Genomic DNA, 15,523 nt, shown 5'->3' on the forward strand with positions numbered 1-15,523 from the left:
CCACATTCACATAACTTTTATATACACACAGTATAACTGTTCTATTTTATTATTGTTGTTGTTAATCTCTTATTGTGCCTAATTTATAAAGTAAACTTTATCATACGTATGTATATATAGGGAAAAACAAGTACATATAGGGTTTGGTACTATCTGCAGTTCCAGGCATCCACTGGGGGTCTTGGAACATATCCCTCATAGATAAGGGCAGACCACTGTACAAAATATTGAGATAAACAAACAACGTTCTTTTGTAATATGAATTATACAGAGTAACGGCCTATAAAATCACCTTATTTCTTAAGTATAAAGGGGAGAGAGAGAAGGAAAACTGATTTCTAAATGAATAATTAAAGCTCCAATTTAGTCAACAAAAGAGAATGCTCAAAAATTAAGAGCTGTATTCCTCATTAAGCTTTTAATAAGTTCATTCATTGTATAGATTGAGAAGGCTGATTATACATTCAAAATGTATTAGGATTCTAGGACTACAGTGATACAAAACATTGCAGACAATAAAAACTTACAAAATTAAAAAATAAGAAAAAATATGAAATAGTTTAGAGAACTTCTAGCTTCATTATAAATTTAACAAACGATAAAATCCCTATAACAAAATTTTCTTACTTATGGGATTTCATTAATGACTCATAATCTTTCTTTTCAATGGTATTTAAATATAAACGAAAAGAGCAGGGAGAGACCCAAATTTACTCGATATATAATATCCATTAACATTGTATTTGCATAAAAAGTAATGGATGCTTTGCCAGTAAGAGTATACAGTCAAGATCAAAATAAAAACAAACAATATTACTTCTGAGTCCATTCCTGCATCCAAATTAAGTATTCAACAATTTAGCAAAACCTCAAAAACCAAAGAGAAAAAAAAGCACAACCGAGAACAAGGGCAAAGCTAAACTCAGGAATGACAATGAATTTGCTATGATACAAACTACATAATGAAAAACAGAAGGAAAAAGTACAGGATAATCTCCCTAAGAAAGTACCCATTTTAATTTTTTATTACTTATTTTCTTCTCTTCATTGAAAGATACACTGGCTGCCTTTGAAATGTTTTCCCTACTCCTTCAATGGAGCTCAATGCCTTTGCAAAGATTAAAAGATATATGATTATGTGCCCACATTTCCAAAAATACAGACTTTAATCTGGGAAAGGGAGGGAAAGATCTAAGCATCATTTGGAGAATAAAAAACACAAACAAAACAAAACAAAAGACCCCGCAAATATGAGCAAAATAATTTCATGGCCCAAACTAAAGACTCTCTTCTAAGTCAAACCTTAAAATTTTGAATTTCAAGGTAAAGCTGCTTGCTGGTCAAAACTGAAATGTTTCCATCATACACACTCTGTTCATACCTTCTGACAAGCTCGTTTGCATACATGTTTATATTCCTTGGCTTTGGACTCAGAATGATAACCCGCACCTGTAGTGGAAAAAAACAACCAATTGCTAGTCATCATTAAAATATCAGAGATTTTGCTTATATTATATACATAGTTCATACAAACTAATGCTCCCTTGGTGACAATAAAAGTATTATCCTACATGTATGGAGTTTTCAAAATCTAATCGCCTCCTTCTCTACCATAGCCTTTTTAATGCCATGCCTTACCTTCTTTTTCAAAGGCTATTTTCCTGACAGAGGCACTAAAAATAGCTCATATCCCCAAAGGGACTCCACCAAGATCATCTCCTTTCAAAAACCTCTCTCCAAAGTCAGGTTTTTTGTTTTTTTTTTTTTTTTTTTTTTGGTCTGGAGTTGATAACCCAGGAGGTGTCAGGTACAGAGTCCCTTCACTTTCCTTTCTGTTGACCTTTAGAAAGCCCCTGCCATTTGGCAAATAACTGCTCAGAATCCTGAATCCTTAAAAATAACCAGAAAACTAGGTACTTTCTACATAACATTTGAAGTTATTTCCCACAACCACCAAAATACCATTACTGCTATCCAAACTTTTTACACCCTCTCACTGCTGGACTGTAGCTCAGGGTGTCTCTGAAACCTCAGTGACAGCACATTCATGTGTGTCTATAAGAAATCCTGGTGTCCCTGTCTCTTAAACACCCAGCAACCTACTCAAGAGAATGGCTCTGAAATGTGTTGCCCTAAGAGGGTGAATACTTGCTTAGTTAGGGACTTGAGAATAATATAAATAAGAAAGAAACCAAGACAAGGGCCCTGAAACTCTCTTGATGATTAGGCTTCTAAACAAAGTTCTTTAACAGAGAACTCTGAATCACTCCCCCCAACTCCCCTGAACCAAGGCCCTACAGGGGTCCAACATAAAGAAGTTTAAGAACTGCATTTCTAAGCCTCAGGGCTGTTCATGTAGGCCTACAGACTCTAACACAAACCTAACCCACCTTTCCTCAAGTCAGAGAAAAAACTAGCCCATGAAACTATCAATCAGGGACCCAGAAGAGCAGAAAAGATGCAAAACCAACAGGAATCCATACACCCAAATTCTAATCCTATTTCTCAAGAGAACTTCGAAACTTCATAGAGCCTATGCCAATATTTAACAGGCCTCTTTTCATGCTTCTCTAACAGGTCTGTCACCTTAGATCTAGGGGCCTCAATCTTTCAGCAGTATTTCCCAAATCATGGGACACTATTGCTAAATAAATAACTTTAGTGTATGGATGACAGTTTTAATAGGATTAACATACAACTCCCCTTTGAATAAGGGAAAAGTCTCAGCATGGCCACAATACATCTTTAATATCTGGTTAACATTTGCTAATTTCTCTATTTAACAAAGGAAAGGTAGGCTCAGGATCTAAGCCACAGACATGCAACAGGATTTAGCTAAAATTTAATTACACTGGTTTGGTTATTTACACTGTAAATTACACTGTATTTAAAGTTATTTTTGGGGCGCCTGGGTGGCTCAGTTGGTTGAGCGTCCAACTTTGGCTCAGGTCATGATCTCGCGGTCTGTGAGTTCGAGCCCGGCGTCAGGCTCTGTGCTGACAGCTCAGAGCCTGGAGCCTGTTTCAGATTCTGTGTCTCCCTCTCTCTCTGCCCCTCCCCAGCTCATGCTCTGTCTCTATCTCAAAAATAAATAAACCTTAAAAAAAATTTTTTTTAAGTTATTTTCTTCTCATGCAAGTGATACTGACATTTCATTTGAGTAAAGATAAGTTTCAGCTTTAAAGTTTTAAGGTAAAAAGTGTTCAGCCTTTTGATATTAGGTAAACAATATAGGTAGTATACAGACTAGGAAAAATCAAGAATCTAAGACTCAAATGACTAAAATTTGGGCAAGTCTCCTCTAGTGGGGGGGGGGAAGCTTTAAGATCTCTACAATGGATAAGGAATTGAAATTTCGTCCCTTAAATGTGCAAAATATATATTTCTCCATGGTCAGTCTATCTGACCTTCTAATGGTTTAGAAAAAGAGTCACTCTAATCCACATAATTTCCGCCTATTACTGCTGGCCCCAACACCAACTTATCTAAGATATCTAAGAGCCATTCCCATCCAGTGAGTAAAAGAAGAGGGACATTACCATGACAGTCATAAAAAGCAATGCTTTCCAACTAATCAAAAGCTCTATGTTGTTGCTTGTCAAAAATTTTAAACCTTTCTTGTATGTTTGTCACATACTCATTCTAAATAAAATAACACTGGGTACCAGTGCACCAGCAACATTATAGTAGGAAGAGCCCCGGACTAGGAGTCTGAAGGCAGGCATTTCTGGTCCCAAGTCTACTTCTAACTGGGTTATTTCTAAAATTTACCTCATTTCTTTGTAAAAATCTTTTGAAAGAAAAGCAAATTGAACCTGGGTTTCTTAGATTCTCCTGGATTAGATTCTGTAAGACTCCCCAAGTAATCTAGTCTAGATATAGACAAAGTTTAATGACCAGGCAGGACACCAGTTTGGCAAGAAAAAACAATTCTACTCCTCACCCCATATCAAAGTTAATCTTGATCCCACCCTGTTTGACTGTCTGAGAAAAGTTAAAAGGAGATCCAGCCATTCCTTCTCCCTTCACAGAAGGAATTTTTTCTGCATTTTAGATAAATGCAGGCAAATAAAAATGACTAAAGGAAAAAAAAAAAAAAAAAAAGCCTGCTGAGAGCAGAGCTGCCCTGCTCTGAAATCCAAAATCCTCAATGAGTGGGGACCCAGGAGTTGAACTTCACTGTGTCTGTCCCCCAGATCCTCTGAAGTAGAGATTATGGGCTGATGTATTACCAAAAGCACTAGACTGGGACTACGGGTCCACATAAGGGTTTCTCAACCTGGCTCTAGCACAAACTAGCCGTGAGGCTGGAGCTACTTAATCTCTCTTCCTCATTTTTAGTATTAAGGCAAACTAACTCCATGATCGTATAATTCTATTCTAAAAAGGCCACAACTCAATATGGGGTCAGTAAAATTTCTCAGTAGCATTATTTTTAAAAACAGAAACTAGAGTTTAAGAAATGACTTTGGGGCACCTGAGTGGCTCAGTTGGTTAAGCATCCGACTCTTGGTTTCAGCTCAGGTCATGATATTGCACTTTCGTGGGTTCAAGCCCCACATTGGGCTGTGCACTGGCAGTGTGGAGCCTGCTTAGGATTCTCTCTCTTCATCTCTCTCTGCACCTGCCCCACTCACACTGTCTCTCTCAAAATAAATAAATAAACTAAAAAAAAAATTACTTTGTCTGATTCTAACACTACTTAATTATACCTATTACATATAGGGGGTGAAAGTAAGTAACAGGGTAGAGAAGTAAAGAAGACATAAGAAGAGCTGTCAGTATAAGATCTTCCAAGTAGGGAATAGGAGAGGCCTGTATTGAAGTCACTCTTTGGTTCCAACTCCTCTCTGGCAGTTTGCCTCCTCCAGATGTGAAATTCAATTCTCAGTGTACTTCAAGGCAAGAAAAAAAAAATCAACATTATTTTCATCTTCCGACTCACCCACTTAGAGCTTACCTGCATGTACCAACACAAAGCCCCCTCGCTTCTCCTTATGGGATTGCTTTGTTTCCAACTCTTTGACTGTTATTTTAGCAGCCGAAACCTGAGATGATCTGGAAGGCAGCCCTTCTCCAGAACTCATCCCCTTCTCCATGGTCATTCTCTGAGATTACCATCTTCTATTGGGGAAAGTGCATACTTCCATCCAAAAGTAATTGCAGGAGAAGAATTACCCTAAAGAAAAACAGCCAAAGATGGTATACATTTCCCTCTCTAACACAAACATAACTTATACAAATATGTGCAAAGATAACTTTCCAGAAACCTAATTTTAAAGTCATTTAACTGGATAATACAAAGAATATGAAAAGGTAAGATTTAAATCTCTGTCCACAGACAGTACTTGCTTGAAGTCATATAAACAAAAGAACTGTTGAAAAAAGACTTCCTACTGAGTCTAAAGATATTTTATCTTTCACTGCATATACACTGTAGAAAACCTCAATATAACTTAAATATGACTTTCTACTCCCTCCAAACCAAATACTAATAATCTCTGGGACATTGTAGAATCAAAGATGGTGCCTTGATATAAAGCCCAGGTCGCAGCTTACTTTTTTCACCAGCTTTATTGCGATATAACTGACATATAACATTATGTAAATTGGCGTACAAAATGATTTGACACACACACATACTGTGAAATGATCACCACAATAATATCAGTTAACATGTCCATCACCTCACATAATTAGTTTTTTGTGTGATGCGAAAATTTAAGATCTATAAATTGCTGCTTAAAGATATGAAGCAACGGATTCGCACTTGCCTGTGAAGAACTTAAGACAAACAGTACAATGCTCCACAGCTTGACTGTAAAACATAAATGCTAACAAAATTGTAAGACCAAACCAAGAAATGAAAATAACAACACTCGTGCAAATACTTAATTTTCATGAAAAGCTTTGTTTCTGAGGTGCTCGATAGATGACATATAAAATGTAATGAGACAAACTAAAAACAACTTATACCACCAAGTTCCTAATTTTTCTCACAAGCTCACAAGCTTCTAGCAATCTTGGCTTAACAACAGTAATTATGGTATGGCAGAACATATCTCAGATTAGGGAAAAATGAATCATTTAAAAATCAACACAGAGATTTAAAGAAAATCTGAGAGTCGGGTGGCTGACATAAACACCTAGATTCATACTGTCAGGTAAAAATCTGTACTTTATTCTAAAATGGGGAGGGGCATAAGTCTTTCTTTTCTAATATAAAACATAAATAGTAATATAAAAAGTGACTTAGCTGCCTAATCCAAAAAACTGGTGTTTCTCAAAGTGTGGTCTGCAGACCAGGGTTTGCTACCAGTGTGCAAGAGATTATTATTTCATTAATATTTTAATTGGTTTGTATACACATTTTCAATAAACAATGTGTACAACTTGCGTAATTTTTTTTCTATTTCCTTGTTCTGTTTATATTTTTGAAGCAATTTTATCTATTAAATATAATAAAAAATTGAGCTTTTATTTTTATCTTTCATTCACAGTTCCATACTTCCATTTTGTTTGGGGTTTAGTTCTTTGGTTTGGGGTTTTGGTTCATTTGCACTTTACAAAATAAATAGTCAACAATGGATTGAAAATTTTTTTAAGTTGGTTCTTTACACCAGAGGTGGTCTGAGAAGCACTGCAATATAGTATTTTAACTTCTTTTAATTCTTGGTTAAAAAGAGTCCCTTGAGTTAGTATCGAAAATCTATGAAGAACTTACCAAACTCAACACCCAAAAAACAAATAATCCAGTGAAGAAATGGGCAGAAGACATGAATAGACACTTTTCCAAAGAAGACATCCAGATGGCTAACAGACACATGAAAAGATGTTCAACATTGCTCATCATCAGGGAAACACAAATTAAAACCACAATGAGATACCATTTCACACCAGTCAGAGTGGCTAAAATTAACAACTCAGGAAATAACAGATGTTGGCAAGGATGTGAAGAAACGGGAACTCTTGCAGTGTTGGTGGGAATACAAACTGGTACAGCCACTCTGGAAAACAGTGTGGAGGTTCCTCAAAAAATTAAAAATAGAACTACCCTACGACCCGGCAATTGCACTACTAGGCATTTAGCCAAGGGATACAGGTGTGCTGTTTAGAAGGGATGCATACACCGCCATGTTTATAGCAGCACTATCAACAATAGCCAAAGTATGGAAAGAGCCCAAATGTCCATCGATGGATGAATGGATAAAGAAGATATGGTATATATATACAATGGAGTATTACTCGGCAATCAAAAAGAATGAAATCTTGCCATCTGCAACTACGTGGATGGAACCGGAGGGTATTACACTAAGTGAAATAAGTCAGTCAGAGAAAGACGGATATCATATGTTCTCATTCATATGTGGAATTTGAGAAACTTAACAGACGATCATAGGGGAAGGGAAGGAAAAATAGGATAAAAACAGAGAGGGAGGCAAACTATGACTCTTAAATACAGACAGCAAACTGAGGATTGGTGGAGGTTGGTAAAATGGCTGATGAGCTTTAAGGAGGGCACTAGTTGGGATGAGCACTGGGTGTTATACGTAAATGATGAATCATTGGATTCTACTGAAACCAGGACTACACTGCATGTTATCTCACTTGAGAATAAAAAATAAAATAAATAAAATAAAATAAAATGAAGTAAAATAAAATAAAATAAAAGTTTGATAGAAAAAAAAGAGTCCAGTGAATTTTTATCACAGAACATTTCATTTAAAGGGCAAATAGCTTTTGGTCACCTGGGTGGCTCAGTCAGTTAAGCGTCCAACTTTTAGTTTCAGCTCAGATGATGGTTTCACAGTTCGTGGGTTCAAGCCTGACATCGGGCTCTGTGCTGATAGCCCTGACAGAAGGATTCTCTCTCTCTCTCTCTGTCGCTCCTCCACTCACACTGTCTCTCTCTCAAAATAAATAAGCTTTAAAAAAAATATTTTTTTTTAAAAAAGGACAAATAGAGGTTTTTTTATGTTTATTTATTAACTTTGAGACAGTGTTAGCCTGAGTGGGGTGAGGTAGAGAGGACGAGAGAGAAAGAATCCCAAGCAGGCTCCCCACATCCATTCACAGCCCAATGCAGGGCTCACTCTCCCTAAGGATGAGATCATGACCTGAGCCAAAACCAGAGGTGGAGGCTTAACTGACTGAGCTACCCAGGTGTCCCTAAAGGACAGATAGTTTTAAATCAAAAAATATATTTGCTGTTGTACTAAAATGTTTATATATATTCATAAATGCAGGAAGAAAATTTGGATTACAAAAGAATGTTGATATTGATTAAATAAACATGAATTGAAATGCCTGCTTTTGTTTTTGTTTTGTGGTGATTGCTGACTTTCTAAGGAAGGATTCTATTCTAATGACTTCACTTATTTGACTTAGGTTATTTAGTTATTTCTCTTTGGTTATTTCACTTATTCGACTTTGGTTACTACTTATTCATGTGTCAGTTGACCAAGTGGATTTTTTTTTTTTTTCGAAGTGGAATTTAAATGATTAGCATACATGCCATCATGTCTGACCCAGCCATGAAATGAGCTTAGGCCCAATAGTCCCACAAACACAGGTGGAGTGAAAACTCAGGCCTCGGAAAATTAAGAGTTTCAGTTAAAACGAACACACACCCAAGCAGTATGAGTTATTAAACTTCAAGCTACTCTGACTCACCATTATCAGATGCATTCTTTCATAAGTAAGAAACTGAAACACCTATATTTTACAATGAATAAGGTTGATGTAATAGCATTTTAATATATATGAGAGATTTAAAAACATTGCTTCTCAGGCTTATCTGAAAAAAATAAAATGTGGAAGATGAATTAATATGCTATTTCTTGAGCAATCTACCATCCCTCAGAGAGAGAATATCTGAAATATATTTAGCTAATCATGTCATCTCCATAAACTCCTCCAAAAATGTTGGCCCGAGGGTTCTGCTGGACTAGGAAAGGAACTTAAATACACAGGCTATCCAATGTACAACTCTGGCCTCCAACTCCCAATGGTTACCGGAATGTTTTGAGTTCAATTAGAAATGAAGCAACTTCTACTCCAACATCAGTTTTTGTTTAACTCAAAACCTATTAAAGGTCTGACCTAATAAAGAGTTCCAACAAAAGACTTAAAAAAAAAAAAAAAAAGACAACAAAGGGCAAATGGGCAAATCCCAGTTCATAGAAAAATTATACAACGGTTTAAACAGATCAAAAAAGGCTAAACCTCACTCAAAAGAAAGATACAAAACAAAACTACACCCAAATGCCATTTTTTAACTTGGGTTGGCCAACATCCAAATTATATCACGTTTTGAGGCAATTGAGAATCAGGAGTTCTCACACACTATAGTAGTAACCTAAAGATGACAAAACTGAACAAGAGCAATTTGGCAAAATCAATCAAAATTAGGAATGCACGCTGAAGGATTATTTGCAATAGTAAAAATATGAACCAACAATATGTCTTAATGTAAGTGGTTAAAAATAAAAGCATCCTTTGGAAAAAATGAGAATATTCTTGATAAAGAAATACAGATTGACTAATCTTAAAGATATTTTGGTAAGCAAAAAAGGCATAGTACAGATGTACATGCAATACCATATTTTGAGGGAATGGGGAAAAAGTAATACAGCTAAATATATACGCAAAGTACAAATCTGCAAGAATATGCCAAAAAAAATACTATAATAGTGGCCACCAGAAGAAGATTTGAATGACTAATGGACAAAAGTGGGGTGGAAATTTATTGTTCATAGTTTATACCTTTCAATTCTTAAAAATCTAAACATATTATTTACAAAAAAAAAAAAAAAAACCCACCTCTTTTTTTTTTTTATGGAAACATGAAGTAACTAGCTAAATCCAAGTTCCAAAATAGAGCAAGCCTATGAGATCTCACTTAAAAACTTCAGTAAGGGAGGAAATGTCATATGCTGAAACTTCTCAATACTCATCCCACCCAGGGCAGGAATAGACAAAAACATGGCCAAACCAACAATACTGCCCAAGAAGTCTGTTTTTGTTTTTCTGGATCTTGAACTTCTGAGGCCACACAAACTACAGGTAATCCAAAAAAAAAAAAAAAAAAAAAAAAAAAAAAAAAAAAAAAACAAAGAAAAGGAAAAAAAAAAGATCATAGTGTTTGACCCCTACAGTTCAGACTAAGGAGTAAAAACTAAATCATTTCTGTAGACTAACATCAAATATCCCTGGTATTATTTTTTAGCACATTTGTACTAATTGTTACAAATCATTATTTGAAATTGATGAAGCATACTTACATCAATATATTGATCCACAAGAAAAATGTCTAACATTTCAGCCAAGCTTTGAGGTAACATTCAATACACAAAGTTTCCAATGAAAGGAGATGCACTAACATGTTATAGTTTTACACAACAGAAAACAATTATATGGTTCATTTTTATAATGCTTTTATTTATGAATAATATACCTGAATATGGACATTTTGCAATTTTCCACTAGTGATGATATTAAAATTCATTTTATTATTTCTAACAAACACTGGTAACTTGTCCATCTTCCGAAACAAAGTTAGCATATGACCCAATAATTTCACTCCTAGGTATATACTCAAGAAAACTGAAAACATAGCCACACAAAAAAACTGTACATGAATGTTTTTGGCAGAATTATTTATAATAGTCAAAAAATGATTAACAATTCAAATGTCCAAGAACTGATGATAAACAAATATGGTACATTCATAAATGGCATATTATTTAGCCATAGAAAAAATAAGTACTGATACATAGTATGGCATGAATGAACCTTGAAAACAATCAAAGAAGTCAGACACAAAAGGCTGCATATAGTATGCTTCCATTTATGTGAAATGTCCAGAGTAGGCAAGTCTAAGGAGACAGAAAGTAGATTAATGGTTGCCTTGGGCTGGGAGGCTAAAGGGGAATTGGAGAGTGACTGCTCATGGGGGCGGGCTTTCTTTTGATGGCAATAAAAATGTTCTAAAACTGATTGTGGTGATGGTTGCACAATTCTGAATATACTAAATGCCACTGAGTTGTACACTTTAAGTGGATAAATTATATGATAAATGAATTCTATCTTAATAAAGCTGTTTGGAAAAAAACAAACTTCCTGCTTCACATAAATTGTATCTTTTCCAAGTTACCAAACTTAATGGCCTTTTCTGCTTACAACCCTTGTTCTCTAGATCCCCTAGAGATCTCCTAGATCCCCTGCTCTTCATGGCCCTCTGACCCTTCCCAACTTCGTCCTCTTACATGACTCCCTGTCCATGGACCAATTCTCAAATTTCAGCAATTTCATCCACTGCCAATCTTTCAAAACAATCATCCCTCAGTAAATCAGATGATTTGCAACTCTTTATCCTGTCTCTTGAGCTCTAGCCACAAGTCTCCTGCACAGCTCAACCTGGATCCTCTTCACTCTTAGCCTACCCAAAACAAACTCATCTTTCCATAGAAATCTAGTTCTTTACACATTACTCCTTATTTTGCTTAATAGCACTAATTTTTTTCTAACACACCTTCATGTCATCTAGGACTATACCTACTTTCCAAGTCCTATAAGTTTCTCCCTCAAGCATTTAACTTCCTTTTCCCTACTGCCTTGACCCTTGTTCAGCTCACATACCTCTTAGCATAAATGTTACAAAAAGCATTTTAACTTTTCTCCCCAAATCCAGACTATTGTAAAACAACCAACTACAAAAGGCTGCCAAAATAAATCTCATAAAAGGACAACTCCAATCAAAACGAATAGCATGCCAAAAGACATGAACAGACAATACGCAAAAGAGGAAATATAAACTCGATATCCAATATTAAGGGAAGAATATTCAAAAAAATACAAATAAAAATGAAATCTTCCTAACTAGCACTGTACAGCCGCCATAAACTGATGTAACCATTTGAAAAGGAATTCGTCAGTATCAGGAGACTTAAAATGTGTAATTTTGTATATACTACCTTTCCAGAGATACTCTGTATGAACTAGTCTACACTAAAGCACAAGTAACAATAATACTGTGGATACCTCTAAGGAGAACTCAGAGACTGAGGGGCAAAGATGAAAGGAAAACTTGATTTTCTAATAGCTTTATGTATTTGATTTTTTTTTTTAAACCATGTACTATCTACAGGTTTAAGTTAGCCATCTCTGAGACTAAGATGAATGTAAATTAATCTGATTATCAAGGCCAGAAAAGAAACTCAGAATAAAACATTGTTTCTGCTCTAGGGACTTTGAAGACACTGATTTAAGGTCTAAATCTTGACCCCATTTCTCTCAAAGACTGTTTTATTTTCCTACTGCATGTGATGACACTTTTTTTTTCTTTACACCACTTAGAAAACTACTGCATGTCCTGTTTGCCCCTGGTGTTGAAGTTTTTCACTCTAGATTTATTTAGTCTTTTAGAAACAGTTGAAAGAATAATAAGTCAGGGAATCCATTCATCTTATAGCAAAAGGCTTTTATAGAAATACAGACCTTAAGCTATAGCAACTGATGGATAAAGAAACATTTTGCCACTCTTAACATCATGACATTGAAGGTTTAATGCCTCATTCAATGAGCTCCAAAACACACTTATTTCATCTTTGACCCAATAATTTCAATTTTGAGAACACTTTCTACCAAAATAACTTCAAACACAAAAAAGACTTTATGTCTTTTATGCTGTGTTTAACACAGGATAATATAGAAAAACAAAAATCTGGGAGTGACCTAAATATCCAACATAGAAAAATGGTTAACAAATGATAACCTTTATTATTTATGGTCAATATGTTTTCAACAAGGGTACCAAGGCCATTAAATGAGGAAAGGATAGTCTTCAACAAATGGTGCTGGAAAAACTGGATAGCTACATGCAAAAGAATGAACTTGGAATCCTACTTATTCCTACCCACCTATTCCTTGATATACACAGATCAAGAACTAAATGTAAGAACTAAAACTATAAAATTCTTAGGAAAAAACATAACCTCGTCTTTGACAATGGTGTTACATAGGACACCAAAAGCACAAGCAACCAAAGAAAATATAAATAAATTAGTATTCACCAAAAGGTTAAAAGGACACTATTCAAAAAGCAAAAAGAAACCCCACAAAATGGAAAAAAAAAAAAAAAAAAAAAAACAAAAAAACAACACTGCAAATTATATATCTGATAAAGGACTTGCCTCCAGACTATATAAAGAACTCATATAACATCAAAGTTTTTAAAATCTCAACATAAAAATGAGCAAAGGAATTAGACTGACATTTCTCCAAAGATACAAAAAAGGCTAATAAGCATATGGAAAGATGCTCAACATTACTAGCCATCAGGGAAATGGAAATCAAAACCACAGTGAGATACCATTTCATAAGCAATAGCATAGCTGTAATTCAAAATAGATAATAAGTGCCAACAAGGATATGGAGAAATCAGAACCCTCTTATCCTGCTGGACAGACCACTTTGGAAAACATCTGGCAGCTCCTCAAAAAGTTCAATATAGTTACCATATGACCCAGCATTTCCACTCCTAGATATATACCCAAAAGAACTGAAAACCTATAACCCCACAGAAACCTGTACCTGAATGTTTACATAATTATTCATAATAGTCAAAAAGAGAATTCAATTCAAATGTCCAACTGATGATGGATAAACAAAATGTGGCATATTCATATAATGGAATATTATTCAGTCATTAAGAAGGAAAGCAGTACTGACACATAATACAACATGGATGAACCTTGAAAACATTATGCTAAGTAAAAGAAGGCAGACACAAAAGGCCACATATTATATAGTTCCATGTGCATGAAATGTCCAGAATACGAAAATCAATAGACACAAAAGTGGATTAGTGGCTGCTAGGGACTGGGGGATCAAACGGGGAAGTGATTATAATGGGCAGTTTCTTTTGGAGATGATGAAAATGTTCTGGAACTATATAGTGGTGATAGGTGCACAACTCTATCAGTATAGTAAAAACCAATGAAATTTACAATTTAAAAGGATGGGTTTATGGTATGTTAATTATATCTAAAGGGGAAAAAAAATCAATCTATGCAATGGATGCAATGTACAAAAATTATGCTTTTTGGTTATAACCACACTTTATACACACACACTATAATCACAAATAGGTTGAGAATTTGCTATTAAAAAAAAAAAAGGAAAGGGATCAAAATGCTGGGTTGGTAAAACTACAGGTGATCTCTTTATAATTATTTCTGCGTTCTCCAGATATTCTTTAATAAGCATGCACTGCTTTTTACGAGTGGGGGTGGAGCTTTATTTAAAACAAACAAAAAAGGAAACTGTTTTAACTCCCGAGTGTATAAAAATTCCTTAGGTTAGTATTCAACGATCTCAGTCACATGGTCCCGAAAATACCTTTCCTTTCCCCTCCCCTACAGAGGCGAGTCAAGTTAAACTCCCTCCTTCCGGAAACACGATGCCCTCTATTTCCAGGGCTGCTCCAGCTCCTGTTTTCCACCCTCCTCTCCATCTTCTCGGTCCTTTCCTCCGCCGCCGCCTGAGCAGTAAATGCTAACGTCCTGACGGACCCTAACCAGGCCTCTTACACCACGGGGCTGCCCTGGCCCCAACCCGCCACGCATGACTAGGGTGCACACTCTCGGGTCTCTGCGAGCCTCCGACTCGGAGAACCCCGCAGCCCGCACTGCAAAGTGAGTGAAGGACAGTGAGGACTGCCCACACACAGACAGCCCCTTCCTCGGAGAAGGAATGAGACCGCCAAGCTGGAGCCAACGCTGAGAAGGGGACCGACACGGGCGCCACGCGCGACCGAGGGGCCGAGGGACGTCCCGGATCCGCTCCTTCAGCACCGCCCCAGGCAAGTGGGCATCATGCGCGCCGCCCCCTCCCGGCCCCGGAGAGGATGTCCCGGTGAGCGTACGGGGCCTGGACAGAGGCAGCGCCGCCGCGGCTGCAGCAGCGCGGACAGCGTGAGAAAGAGGGACACTCACCCGCGTCAGCCCCGAGCACTCACAGCACCGGAAGTAGTCACCCGCCCGTTGCCAGGGTGAGGAAGCGGGGCTTACGTCAAGCTTTTCCATTGGGCATGCGCCTAGCCACGTGGCCGGAAGCTTACGCCCACGCGCTGATCTGACTCTGCCCACTGCTAGCGAACGTTTCACCTGGCCGCAGAAGTTCTGCGTGGATTTCACCTGGAGCTTCGTTCTGAGCTGCGCAGGCGCTGTTGCCTATCTCCCCTCAACCTGCCTCTTAGTGAGCCGGAGTCCTGTGACTGTAACTGATCCGAGTGGTTTGGCAGACCAGCGATGTGATAGGACATGAAATTAGAGCAGCCATGATTTAATGAAGTGACACTTCAGAACTTAATTTTACTCGGTCTTTGCAGCACCCCCCCCCCCCCCCCCCCCCCCCCCCCCCCCCCCCCGCCGCCCGGCCCCATACAATAGGGAAAACTACAGTTCTGCCCGGATTCCATATGGGAGGTGAGGGCTAGCCCTGCCCTGGGGACAATGAAAGT

The 15,523-nt window shown here is 37.1% G+C and overlaps 1 protein-coding gene across 11 annotated transcripts in view; it reads right to left on the reverse strand.

Moving 5' to 3' along the window:
* Positions 1–15,072, reverse strand: part of TASP1 (taspase 1) — a 342,726-nt gene extending 327,654 nt beyond the window's left edge. For all 11 annotated transcript variants that reach the window (XM_042980918.1, XM_042980915.1, XM_007086806.3 and 8 more), the window contains exons 1-3: positions 14,997–15,072; positions 4,961–5,179; positions 1,382–1,449 (exon numbers count right to left, since the gene is read on the reverse strand). In XM_042980918.1, coding sequence (XP_042836852.1) covers positions 1,382–1,449; positions 4,961–5,105 — 213 coding nt within the window. In that variant the 5' untranslated portion in view covers positions 5,106–5,179; positions 14,997–15,072. The remainder of the gene's footprint in view (positions 1–1,381; positions 1,450–4,960; positions 5,180–14,996) is intronic.
* Between the last annotated feature and the right edge of the window lie 451 nt (positions 15,073–15,523).

This window comes from Panthera tigris, chromosome A3, assembly GCF_018350195.1.
Source record: "Panthera tigris isolate Pti1 chromosome A3, P.tigris_Pti1_mat1.1, whole genome shotgun sequence".
In the NCBI taxonomy this organism is placed as follows: domain Eukaryota; kingdom Metazoa; phylum Chordata; class Mammalia; order Carnivora; family Felidae; genus Panthera; species Panthera tigris.